The 13,083-nt window shown below is 49.2% G+C and overlaps 1 protein-coding gene across 3 annotated transcripts in view; it reads left to right on the top strand.

Annotated features, from left to right (window-relative positions):
• Positions 1–13,083, top strand: part of LOC135921929 (calcitonin gene-related peptide type 1 receptor-like) — a 69,201-nt gene that overhangs the window by 31,694 nt on the left and 24,424 nt on the right. For 2 of the 3 annotated variants that reach the window (XM_065456340.2, XM_065456342.1), the window contains 4 exons: positions 5,912–6,129; positions 6,772–6,894; positions 9,444–9,547; positions 12,960–13,051. In XM_065456340.2, coding sequence (XP_065312412.1) covers positions 5,912–6,129; positions 6,772–6,894; positions 9,444–9,547; positions 12,960–13,051 — 537 coding nt within the window. The remainder of the gene's footprint in view (positions 1–5,911; positions 6,130–6,771; positions 6,895–9,443; positions 9,548–12,959; positions 13,052–13,083) is intronic. The other variant, XM_065456341.2, reaches the window with a different exon arrangement.

The raw sequence follows: 13,083 nt of genomic DNA, 5'->3' as shown, positions 1-13,083 counted from the left end.
TGCAGTTGTTCTCTTGTGGACTACGGAGCTCGCCATCCCGAGAACTACTCTCAACTGCATCGTCCAGCTCGCACTTCACTTCTGCACGCAGATCTGGCTCTACATGGGTGCTCGCTTCTGTCGGGTCAGAAGTACCCTTTCCTTCGCTAGCAACCTCGCTAACATTAACAGCGACGCACACACGCGGTAACTGTGCCAATTTGTTCGCAGCTGGCCTAGCTGTCTCTACAGTCATCTGTTGGCACAGCACCTCGTCGCTCTCCTTGCGGCCTTTAACGGCCTCTGTTGCCACTAAGGCATCGTTAGCAGCTAGCCTTTTCCCTTCACTTATGAGTCGGCAGCCAATCTCACAGGCACTACTCTTCTCGTCGGCTTTTGGCGAAAGTCCGCTAGACACTTCCTCATTCTTTCGCTCTGTACTACCTACAGAATTCTCAGACAGCCGTTGTCTCTGTGCCAATAACTGATCACAATACTGTATCTCTTTGATCAGTGCTGCCTTCTCTCTCTCATACTTTTCCTCTCGCTCACGTTCGCGTTCATTCTCACGTCCGTGACGCTCACACCTAAGAGTAAGTTCTTGAAGCTCATGCTTCCGTTCATTCTCGCGTTCTTCACGCTGACGCTCACTCCTAAGCTCACGACGCTCTCGCAAACGTACACGACGCACACGCTCCCGTGGCTCCTGTATCACCTCCCAAGCAAGCTCAATGCTTTTGTCATCATTGCCACTATCATTAATCGCCTTTATGATAGCTGGCGTTTTCATCCGTTCGTCCGCCTCAACTCCCAAATCGTCGCACACCAACAACAAGTCTAACCTCGTCAACCTTCTAAGATCCATGGCAGCTGCCCCGACAGGTGGTTAAAACTGTTTTCCTTAATTAATTTGTGCAAACACACAATGCAACAAATTCCCGATTCCCAGAACTATCAAAATTGAACACACAACCTTTGAGTCTGGCGAATCATAAGGAAAAAAACCACGCGCTCACTTACGGTTGCAGCACCCTGCCATCCGGTTCATTCGTCCGCTGTTCCCGGTTCCTCCGGACTCTCTGGGTCGAAGGCTCGCTCCTTCTTCGCTACTCCCAGTTTCTTCGGACCTCTTTCGACGAAGGCTCTCTCTTCTTCGCTCTTCCCGGTTCCTTAGGATCTCTCTCGACGAAGGTTGATACGTAGCGCTGCCACCAGCTGATGCATTCGGAGGCGATCCTACCGCTGCCAACCAGATGTAGGGGTTGGAGGACGGACGTCGGGATGAAAAAACCAAACTTGGGAGGGTTTATTCTACATTATATACAGAGAGGTGAGCGTCAAGTAACAGTCGTACAGACATTACGGGCCGGCAGCAACTCGGACGCTGCGGCCCGCGGCAAGAAGTTCGAGAGAGGTGAATCGGGGAATCAGGGCATGCTCCAGAATGCTCAGGTCTCTCTGGAAGGCTTCTTATAAACCCTTCGAGCACTGTAAGTCACGTCATGTTTGACCAATGGGAGAGTCCGCTCCGATGACGCCACTTTCAGCCAATGGTAGGCGCCCGTGTCGCGGTGTCACACCTGGCGGCTCTCTGTGGTCTTGCCTCGCAGACTGGCAATGCACTTCTAACGAGGAGAAGGGGAGGGCTGCTCATGCTCCATTGTCGGAGGCCCACCTGCTAATCCCGGCGGCACACGAACTTGTTGGCACGTGAACTTGTTGCCCTAAACTTGTTTGCTCGGCCGCTCCTCTGGAATGTGCTTTCCTGCTTCGGCATTCCTCAATTAGCTGTGCTGCGACTCGAAGTGGTTTGGGGAACTCGAAGTAATCGCAGGAAACAGCTCCATATCTAACAACGGCCGATAAACTGCTATCCTTACTTCGTATAGCTAGCTATACCCTAATTTGCTATCGCAATCGATGCATACTGCCAGGGAAAGTTATAATGCGCTGGAACAAAGCAAAGTGCGCCTGTACGACTCCTTGGCTGTTAGTGGACCGCCATCCACACAACCGTCGCGTAAAGAAGCGCCGTTCGCCAACTGGGAGGCATGGCGTTCGGCGAAGATATTGTACTGCTGAAGCGACCGAGTGCATCAAGATGCTGCACACTGCATACAGTGCAAACAACTTGGAGTACAAGTAACTTGAGGTGAAGGGCTTTCGCATTTGCCTGTTATCGCATTTGAGCACGCTTCCTTGAATACTCGGAGCACTGCGCGAAAAACGTGGTGGAGAAAGCGTTGAAAGCCGTGGTGAGGCTATGGCCGTTCAAGCTATCTCGTCGCAATGTGGGCCCGTGTGTTTGTTCGCGAACCCTGCGACGTCATACACCTTTAACTGAAAGTTGCAGTCGTTTCTAGTTCTTATTGACGTCGCTGCATGGTTGACGTCTCTGTTGCAGTTTAAAAAGTGACATTTGCCATCGCCGCGTTTTATGTAAGCGCGATAGCAATATTTATCCTTCACAAGTAAACGCGTCTTTGGATAATATGGGAAGGGCTCCAGGCATTTTAAGCACCGCACAGGCTGAGACAGAGCGTGAGCGAACAGTATGCTTGCGTGCATGTAGCCAAGGGCCATTAAACATGACAGCTCTGTCGACGATGCTTAATTACGCTGTTGCAGTGAATGCACCATTGCTAGAACGCAGTTTCCCTGCATAACACATTTGCGCATGTCACCGTATATGGCGGTAGGTAAAGGTACGAAGGTGAATCAGAAAGTCTTTGCCCCTCTTTTTTTTTTACCAAATTACGGCTGTAAATGCGAAGTCAACATATCCATTCCCAGCGGTGGGCCTTTCTTGGACCGGCCATGCCTTATCTCCCGGTAGCTCCGCGGCGCAGCGCTGCTGTCAGTTGTTGAAGATGGCGGTTGTGCTTCACACGTCCACGGCGTACGAGCAACAAAGTGTGGTTCGTTTTCTATGAAGCGAAGGACGAACGTCCGTCGAAATCCACAGAGAAATGCAGCTCAAGTATGGGGAAAGGTGTCTCGCTTTGAGAAGTGTGAGATGGCGATGTTGTGAGTTGCATGACAATGTGCGTTCGGGGAGGCCGCATGCATCGCCAACTGACGACAACATGGCACAGGGGCATCTCAAGTTTAGTGCTGCGATGTGACAGATGGTCTGAACTGGTGTGGGGACCATGTGCAAAAATAGTGTAGGGTAAGTAGTATAGTACGTATATTTGTAATTACCTGCGTGTACATTATTTTGCCCAATAAAAAGTGGGGGCACAGCCTTTATGATTCGCCCTTGTATAAAGTACCAACGGCTTCAGCCCACCTTATAGAAGCGGAGGGCGCAGACATTTTCTCAGACCTAAAGGCCCGAGTACATGGTAACTAAGCAGCGCGTATGGGGAACGGGCGTATACACTGTCGATGTTCAAGGCATTTCTGTGGACATTCCAGAATGCCTTCTGACCAGTGCCGGGATGCTTTTATCAGTTCGAATAGCGAAAATCGCCATGGTCCACTCCTCACCTACGGCACGACGAGAGAAAGAGCGCATGAGAGCAGGAATGGCAGGGAAGTCAGGCAGACACCAGATGCACTTCCGGTTTGCCATGTCCTTCACTGAGATGTGGTTTAAGGGAATAAAGAGCAAGATTTAAAGAGCAAGGGAGGCGAGCACTGGGCGTCCGCACACGCCTAGTGCTCGTCTGCAAACGGTCACTTAGGCCAGCCGATTTTAGAAATCGGAGCAATGCCAAAATGTCGGGGCTAGAGCGCTGTGAACGCCGCCAGCGATTTCGCAAAGTTGTTATCCATTCACCAGCTCACCACTGTCCCCGTTATCTGCAGTAGACTCCCGTAAACACGAACTCGAAGTCACCATGAAAATGTGTTCCTTTTATCAGAAGTTCGTCTTAAAGAAGCGATCCACAGAAATCGAATTACACTACTCCATACTAAAACTTGTATGGGGCTTTATGTAGATGTCCGTGTTTACTTGTGCGCTGGAACCATGTTTCATAATGATAAATTAACAAGCATGGTGTCACGCGTGCATAAGCAAACATGAACACATCTCACTCGATGACCGCGGAAACTCGCTGTCAAAACGCTGGAGTGTGAAAGCGCGGCAGCAGCAGCGAGAGAATTGGCCTTCGTGCTGCCTCTCGCTTCAACGCGAACTAAGCCGCGAAAGCAACGCATAAGAAGCTATCAGCATTCAGCACATTGTCCCAATTGCAGATCGCTTTCAAGATAGAGCCAGTGCGGTCGCGCGCGGCCTCGCCATAAGCATCATGCAGCCGCCGGAGTAGAACGCCCCGCCTCCACTTCCCCCGGTCCCTTGCGCGCGACGGAAGACGGCGCGCTTCCTCCTCGTTTTCCTCCCTTGAGCGCGCGAGATTGAGCCGCCATCGTAAGCTCACCCTCGCACGCTTTCACTAGTACATACAGCATACGGCGCGCGGAGGCGATGTTATCACCTTTGTATGTTATACGGAGCATTACGGTGACGACGGCAGAAATGCGCCTGTAGTGTCCATATAATTTCTATCGCAATAATAGAACAAAAAAGTCGCAGTTTCGATTGAAAGGCGAAGCATTGATTGCGATGGCAAATTAGTGGAAAGCTATAAGATGTAAGGTTAGTAGTTTTATCAGCCGTATAAACTCATAAACATATGTAGGCATATTAACTAGATTAACAAGCATGGTGTCATGCGCCCACAAGCGAACATGAACACATCTCAATCGATAACCGCGGAAACTCGCTGTCAGAACGCTGGAGTGAGGAAGCGCGGCAGCAGCAGCGAGCGAATTGACATTCGTACTGCGTCTCGCATCAACGCGAACTAAGCCGCGAAAAAACAGCGCGCAGCGGACTGTGTCCCCGTAGCAAATGACTTTTCAAGATACAGCGGCCAGGCCGGGCTCGTGCGGCCTCCCGGGTCGCTCGGAGTAGAGCGCTCCCTCCCACCCGCCGTCCTACCCTACCCCCGGAGCGTCGCGCGCGACGGAAGACGGCGCGCTTCCTTCCCGCTTCCCTCCCTTGCGTGCGCGAGATTGAGCCGCGAACGCCGGTTCACTCGCGCACGCTTTCACTGGCACATACAGCGTACGGCGCGCGGCGACGATTTTATCACCCTTGGACTTCATACGGAACCACACGGCGACTGCGACGGCAGATATACGCCTGGAGTGTCCGTAGAATTGCTATCGCAATAAAAAGGTGTGGAGGCGTCTGATATGGCTTCTAGGCATGCAGCAGATAAGAAAGGCGCAAGACCACCCAATATATTCGTCAAGTTACCAACGCCAAGACCGCATTATTGGCTAAGAGTCCATGATTGAATCGAACACGCGCTTTCCCAATATGTTTGGGTTAAATGACACGACTTACACACTAAAGTGCGGCCCGTGTGGCTCCACAAAAGTTGGTTTTTGTTCCCGCTAGCTTTGAGAAAGAGAGAGAGAGAGTGTGTGTGTGTTTGTGTGTGTGCGTGTGTGCGTGTGTGTGTGTGTGTGTGTGTGTGTGTGTGTGTGTGTGTGTGTGTGTGTGTGTGTGTGTGTGTGTGTGTGTAATGATACCGCGAGTGGTTAACCTCGCGGCAAGCCTTGCATGCTATTTCAGTTGATATGGTTAGGGATGAAATAAAAGGAGCGAGATGAAAAACACCCAGCACAGATAAACAACACACACTTACATAAGCACGAATAAAAATGCACTAACACAAATTTACAGGTTTTTTTTAGGCCTGCAACCCGCAGGCCTTGAGCAGTTTTTGAATTGTGAAGCCTTGAAGGAAAGCGAACAAATATTCACAAATTGTTCGTTATATACGAAAATTCCGCCTACAGCCGGATTTGTATTAACGGGAGCCTACTGTGTTTGCCTTCGCTGTCTTAGTGCGTGCATTTAACCGCTGGATTTGTGCCCTCGGTGAAATCAGAATAAGGCGCGACTGCGCAGGGTGTGCTACAAAGTCGGTTTCCCCAAGATCTGCTTGAACTGCACTACTGATGCGCGACCGCCGAACGAAGAGGACTGCCACTTACCCGACATCAATGACGAGAACAGCCCGCTCTTCTTGGCCTTCCGCACCAAGGCCATCGGACGTCTCTGGGCAAACTGCGTCCGTGAGGCCATCGCCTGCTGTAATTACATGCTGGACACACCGCGGAGAACGGGTGAGCATGCCTGCCGGCCTCCGTACGCGGGCTTTCTTGGTGGGCACGCGCTCGGTCGACTGCTGTCGCACAGATGCGTGTGCTGAAAGGGTTTTTTTGCGCGCTTTATTCGGGTCTTCTGGCCTACTATTTTCGGCTAAGGTCGGCGGGTAATAAGTGTTACATGCACTGCGAGTTGGTGGCGCTCTAATCTATAGCTTCGAATGTTTTACTCGCTTAATTCGGACAACCCGCGTTGTGCACATTGGATCCATATATGTAACAAGGTGGTTGTCGTGTGGTACAAAATGAACGCGCCTATATGCCGGGCGACACCGCGCTGGCCCACGAAAATACATTCCATAGTTTGGGCAGCAAATTCTGGAGCCGTCACGTCAACGTACACCCTGGCGTCGTGTTTCGGGAGACGCGAGTTTCTTTATTTGCCGAACACTGCAGCCTAAAGCAAGCAAGGCTACTTCGTAATTACACGTACTCCGTAGTGTACATGTTAAAGAAATGGTGCCAGGAGACAGAGAAGCGCAGGTTTATATCAAAGTAATGGCGAGGTTACTTTTGCTTTCGATGGCCGACAGAAAGTAGCGTGCCACGCAGAAAATTATTGTAGGTGTTTTTCTGACTTCTATTTCTTTTTTTTTTCAGACGGAATATTTTGCAATCGCACGTGGGATGGCCTCACGTGCTACGAAGATACCGACGTTAACAGGAACGTATCAAAGGTCTGCCCACGGGTTCTCTACATCTACTCGAAACCTCACTGCGAATGTAAGTCCAAGCGTAGAGGGCGCCTCTCCCAGTACAACATAGTAATTCCCGTGTTGTTACTTCCCGAAACCACAGCTTGGCTATTAGGAACGCTGTAGTTGGGAGCTCTGAATTGAGTGTATTGGACGGCATTGGAACCGCAACTTTGCCACACACACGCGCACACGCACGCACGAACGAACGCACGCACGCACGCACGCAAACACACACACACACGCACACGCACGCACGCACACACACACACACACACACACACACACACACACACACACACACACACACACACACACACACACACACACACACACACAACTCTGTTCCCTTGCACCGTTCCCACCAAAAGATTTCGCCTTGCTAGCTAGCTCGGATTCAGACCTTAATTCTTGCCTCGCGCACCTGTAAGAAATGAATAACATATAAAAACCACTAAGTCATCATCATCATCATCATCAGCCTTGTTACGCCCACTGCAGGGCAAAGGCCTCTCCCATACTTCTCCAACAACCCCGGTCATGTACTAATTGTGGCCATGCCGTGCCTGCAAACTTCTTAATCTCATCCGCCCACCTAACTTTCTGCCGCCCCCTGCTACGCTTCCCTTCCCTTGGGATCCAGTCCGTAACCCTTAATGACCATCGGTTATCTTCCCTCCTCATTACATGTCCTGCCCATGCCCATTTCTTTTTCTTGATTTCAACTAAGATGTCATTAACTCGCGTTTGTTCCCTCGCCCAATCTGCTCTTTTCTTATCCCTTAACGTTACACCTATCATTCTTCTTTCCATAGCTCGTTGCGTCGTCCTCAATTTGAGTAGAACCCTCCTATATGAACCACTAAGTGCGTGGACATAACTTTAAAGGTTCGGAAGCGGAATTGTGAAAGTGTCCACATGCATGTACGTTATGCAGACTCTTCAGAGAAGCGCCATAGCAGCTGCACAAAATTCATCTGTGCAGCTACATTCTTCTGGATCGTAAGAGAGAGAGAGAGAGAGACAAAGAGGAGGAAAGCACTTCGAAACCGAGCACTTCGAAAAAAGGAGCGCACAGAACAACGCGATGACATCACACTGTCATCATGTACCAAATGGCCCCGAAACACCACCCTATATACTCAACCACAAGTGTAAGCGTCACAAAAAATATGAATAAGTACCTATACTGCAATAGTAATCATTATTTAGGGACTTGGGACCAATTGGCTGACCAAAGGCGAGGACCATGCAAAAGGGGAGAGAATGTTTGGTGGGGCCCGGCTAGCGCAGTGAAAATACATAACCGGATGAGGAAAGTGGTGCCGGTTTCTCCGACTGCATGGCCCGCTTCTTGGTTAGCTTTCGGTGTCTCGTAAAAAATCGCGGAGGCGTGCAACGGCAGTGTAAAACTGCAGCTAAAACGGATACTCAACGAAGAAGAGTTGGCAGAGCGATGTCGTGTACGTGCTAAAAGGGGTCGACAACGTTATACTGCCACGCAAAATATTTTATTATACGCAAATAAATCCATTCTTCCTGGCAGCTCCGAGTAGCCAGTGCCTGAGCGATCGGCGGGCAGCCGTCTACTATTCGTTTCGGAACGGGCTATTCCGAAAAAAATAAATCAGTTATGTTCGGCATATTAATGCAACTTTACTGCGTACACGTCACTTTGACGCGGTGAGCTTTCGCGGTTTTGTGACGTTGCGTGACAGACAGGCGAAGTGGGCGCAGCCCGAAAGGTTTTGACCATTTGCGGTTAGCTGATGGTGAAACAGGTGTAGAATCAAAAGGAATTATTTTTATTTTGTTCGGTCTAATAATGCATAATCAGAGAGTCATATCAGATGAGGAGCTTTGGCGGTTTTGCTGACGTCGCGTGACAGACAAGCGAAGTGGGGGTGGCCCGACAAAATTTTGACCAATCGTGGAGGGCTGATTGCAGAAATGATGGAATAGAAAAGTTTGGAATAGCTTTACGTTATAGCGCCCCTGGTCTGACCATGCCAAGAATGCGATTCGCATCAAAGGGTTATGGGCTTTAATGCCCCAAAGCAACACACGGGCTGAGAGACGCCGTAGTGGGGAAGGGGGGAGGAATATCAATTTCGACCCGACTGCGGTTCTTTCACGTGCTCCCAACACACGGTATACGCGATCATCGGGGAGCAGGCACGCCTATACGCCAGCGCTTGAGCGCATGTGCACGCATGAAGGCTCCCTAACGAGCATTTTTATAACATCTCGAGCTGTCGCCATCTGTCAGCATTTAGCATGGAGACATTGTGTATACATTCTGTTCCCTACATTAGAGATTGCTACTCACGGCTGATTTATACGCAGTCTATAGGAATAAAAGAAAATGTACTGGGCCTTGACAACATAAAACTATCCCACTCTGTTTTTATTCACGATACGCCATTAGCCCTCCGTAATTCCTAAATATGGCTCGGGCCCCGCCTGGAATAGTTTTACGTTATCCCGGCCCTAGAGGCAAGTATCTTTCTCTCTTTCTTCTTTGTTCGCGTTTTTTTTTGTTTGTTTTCCTGACGCATGCTTTACGTTTTCGTGCAGACTACTCGACAAGGTGGTGCCATGAAAACGGCTCCTGGTACCGGTTGATGAACGTTCAGCGGACCTTCTACACAAGCTGTGCCCCCAAGCCGTGGGTCAGTGGGGTCTGTGGCCAGTTTGGTTCCTCCGCCTACACACACTGTAATTACACGACGCTGCTCTAGACGCTGGCATGCCCGCAGGCTATTGCGTGGCTTTCTTCATTTCGTGTGTTTGTTTGTTTGTTTGTTTGTTTGTTTGTTTGTTTGTTTGTTTGTTTGTTTGTCAATATGTGCAGTCGTGTCTCCGACATGGAACTCACGATCAGCTCACGTGTGAAATCGTGGAAGTTGTCCACCACTCTAGAGAAAAAGGCCATGATATCTTATTTCAATGGATACCAGGTCATTGCGGTATCATTGGAAATGATGACGCAGATAAGGTCGCTCGGACGTCAAACAAAGAAGACCGCTGCGTTCCCATTCCTCTCTCAAGGACCAACGCTGCGAGACAACTTCGCATCGTAGCACACACGCTCTCCTTAGCGGAGTGGAATACCGCACATACAAGGCGCACCAGACTGCACAGACTAAACCCTTCACTGCAACTCAGACCTCCGGCCGGACTACACCGACGCGATGCATCTCTTCTGTGTCGGTTGTGGGTGAGAGTTGCCTTCACGAAAGCTTAATCAGCATTATTTGGAGTAGCTGATAGTCCTGCATGTGATGTTTGCGGATGCGAGGAGAACATTGACCACTTATTGTGCCACTGTCCTCAATTTCAAGCACAAAGACAATCTTTGTCCAACAGATTGAGGAAACTAGATGATCGTCCTCTGAGTGAACAGACAGTACTAAAGCACCGTCCCCACCGATCATTGGCTCGGAAGGCAGTGAAGGCACTTTTGTGCTTTCTGAGAACGTCTGGTTTGCACGAGCGGCTCTGACTCAATGACTGTCTGTGCGCGTCTCTCTCTCTCTCTCTCTCTCTTCCCCTTCTCCCTTCGCCCAGCGTAGGGTAGCCAACAACACTCTTGACGTGTTAACATCCCTGCCTTCCTTATATTCCTCTCTCTCTCCCTTTCTCTCTCTACCTTGTTTGTTTGTTTGTTTGTTTGCTTGTTTCAGCTGCGTATTTTGTCGCACGGGAATTCGTTATGGCACCCCACTCTTGGTTAAGTATTGCGTGCTTCGGTTGTGCACCCAACGCATGTCTGTCTCGTGACACGTATCACCATCGTGGTGTTTACGTTTTTGCTTGTAAATAATTTCAAGTCAACGCGCGGTGTCTGTGCTTCGGTTGATACACATACTTTTACCGACTACAACGTGCACGCAGGCCAGATGAATCATCAAGAGCGACTGCAAAGACACGAACCGCAGGACGTGCATTAGCCAATACTTCTTGACGAGGAACATTCCCTTTTTGTGGCAGCTATCCATGGATATCCGCAGCTATCCAAGCCCTTCAGCATATACAACATGTATAGCAGCGTCATTTTTTCCTCACCCCTTCAAGCTCCTGCAAACGCCACAGTTACTATAACGAACGCCAACTTGCAAACGCATCAGACAGCTGCCGATGGAGATACGCATGAGTTGTTGAACTTGCTGTGCAAGTACGTGAGTAACGTGTGTGAACTATTCGAAATTTCTAGTGACAGCTGCCTAGTCATTGCCTTTGTTTCAATTCGTTATTATTTATCCGGTTGTTTTCTTCCTCGTTCGCGTAGGCAATACGAAGTGTTCACATCTCCTCTGCCCGCGCTTCCTGTTTCTTCTTGTTTGCGCATCATTGAACTTCCTGTTCCACTTCCATGTTCACAGTTATACGCTGATTTCGCTGCGCACGCTTCAGTTTATTCTGGCCAACCTTTGTCGTTGCAATTAGCCCGAGCACTATCAGACCGAATCCCCTGCATGCCCGTTTAAAAGCGGCGATGGCGCGCGGATCTTCACATCCGCCTACTTTGCATGCCACGCGCTACACTTCAGTCCCGTCATCCCGAAAAAATGCCTCGGCGCGGCGCACTCTGCAAATGTGCAGTGACGTCACGGGCTGTCCGGCAGAAGCGCACCCTCTATAAACAGCTGAAGCTGTGGAAGAAAAAAATCAATCAAGAGAATCATCTAAAAATAACGATACCTTATCTATATGCTACAACAAAGACATGCTATCGCTTTACTTTTTACTCCTTCGATTGATGTGAAACGCCCTATATATAAGAACCAGCTCAATGCTGTTCTTCGCTCTTACGATAAACTGGGTCTGGAGAAATAGCACCCGGAGTCATTAAACGCGTGGCCACGAGGCAGTCATGAGTACCATCATGGACAAATGAAACGCAAACAGGGAAATACAAAGTAGAACAGCTCTTACGAATGATAACTCTTAGGGTGCGAGTGCTCACCGTGACGTATCCGGCACACCTGGTCTTGCACCGCTTGCAGACGCCATTCGACACGAACGAACGGAAGAGCAAATAGCGCGAATCAAGATTTTGCTTGTGTTTGACGACGCCCCTTTTCGCCTCAAGTCTGACCAAAGCGTTCAGTGGTGCCGTCATGCAAGCGTGACAATAAATATCTTCGATGCTGGAATCAGGCGTCGGCCAACGTCGGCGCGGTAGCTCCAAGCATGTCTTTTGCTCAAGTACACTGTACGTTTTCCAGGCTCTAAAGGTTTAACTTAAAATTCTCTCGTGGAAGATAGCGTACCTACGCAGTATTTCTCAGAGGTAGACATTAATTATCAAGCAGGTCCCAATGAGCCATTGAATTCATCAGATTAAAAAAAAGATATTTTACTTTTTGAATGACCTGCTGCAACTGCGGAATCGAATTCTAGCTGTAATGAACTTAATTAAGTCTGCTTAAATGCGATCTTGAGGCTTAGCACCAGTTTGGAGATATTCGCCCACGATGTGTGCGGCAAAGTACACTTATGGCAGACATGTGAAGGTCAGGGAGCCGATGCTGACAACGGCCGACTGGCCTTCATATTTTCTTTCTTTTTTTTCTTTTTTTTTCGATAGGGTGTGTATTCGTGTACCACGTTATTACTTTGCCGAGACGCGTGGGATAAGACTCAGTGTCGCGCCAACGTATTTCGTTGCAGGTTTCATGGAAATAATATCTGGAAACTGGTGCTAGACGGTATTCCTATTGAATAGACGTGACTTGAGTACTCCTCGGCATCAGTGGTGTAATTGCAATACGGGTGCTACAGTAATGAACTAAACTAACTAGTGTGGTGGGATTTTGTTATTGAGCTAATCGCAAGTAGTGGTTTGTCGTCAAAGTGATGTCCGCTTTTTTAATAATGCCATTTGAAATGCCTGCCATAGGTTATCTTCTCCAGTTCGCATTGGCAAGGATAACATGAAAAAAAAAAAAAAAGCTGAAGTAGTGCACTATTGTTATTCTGTTGTGTAGTTGCTCGAGATGTGCCGTTAAATCCTAATTAACTTTGCATGTGAATAGAAAGTCCGTTAAAATGACCGCGCACGCCAGCTGCCTCATCGTCTGATTGCAGGAGTACGTCGGCGTGTACCACTACTCCATCGGTCTTTTCTCGCTGTCGGTGTTGTCACTGATACCGGCATTGTTCATCTTCAACTGGTACAAGTGAGTCCACTTTACGCATGCAAATTAGCTCG

Source organism: Dermacentor albipictus, chromosome 1 (assembly GCF_038994185.2).
Source record: "Dermacentor albipictus isolate Rhodes 1998 colony chromosome 1, USDA_Dalb.pri_finalv2, whole genome shotgun sequence".
In the NCBI taxonomy this organism is placed as follows: Eukaryota; Metazoa; Arthropoda; class Arachnida; order Ixodida; family Ixodidae; genus Dermacentor; species Dermacentor albipictus.
Note: the sequence above shows the minus strand (reverse complement) of the source record. Positions and strands in the feature narration are given on the sequence as shown.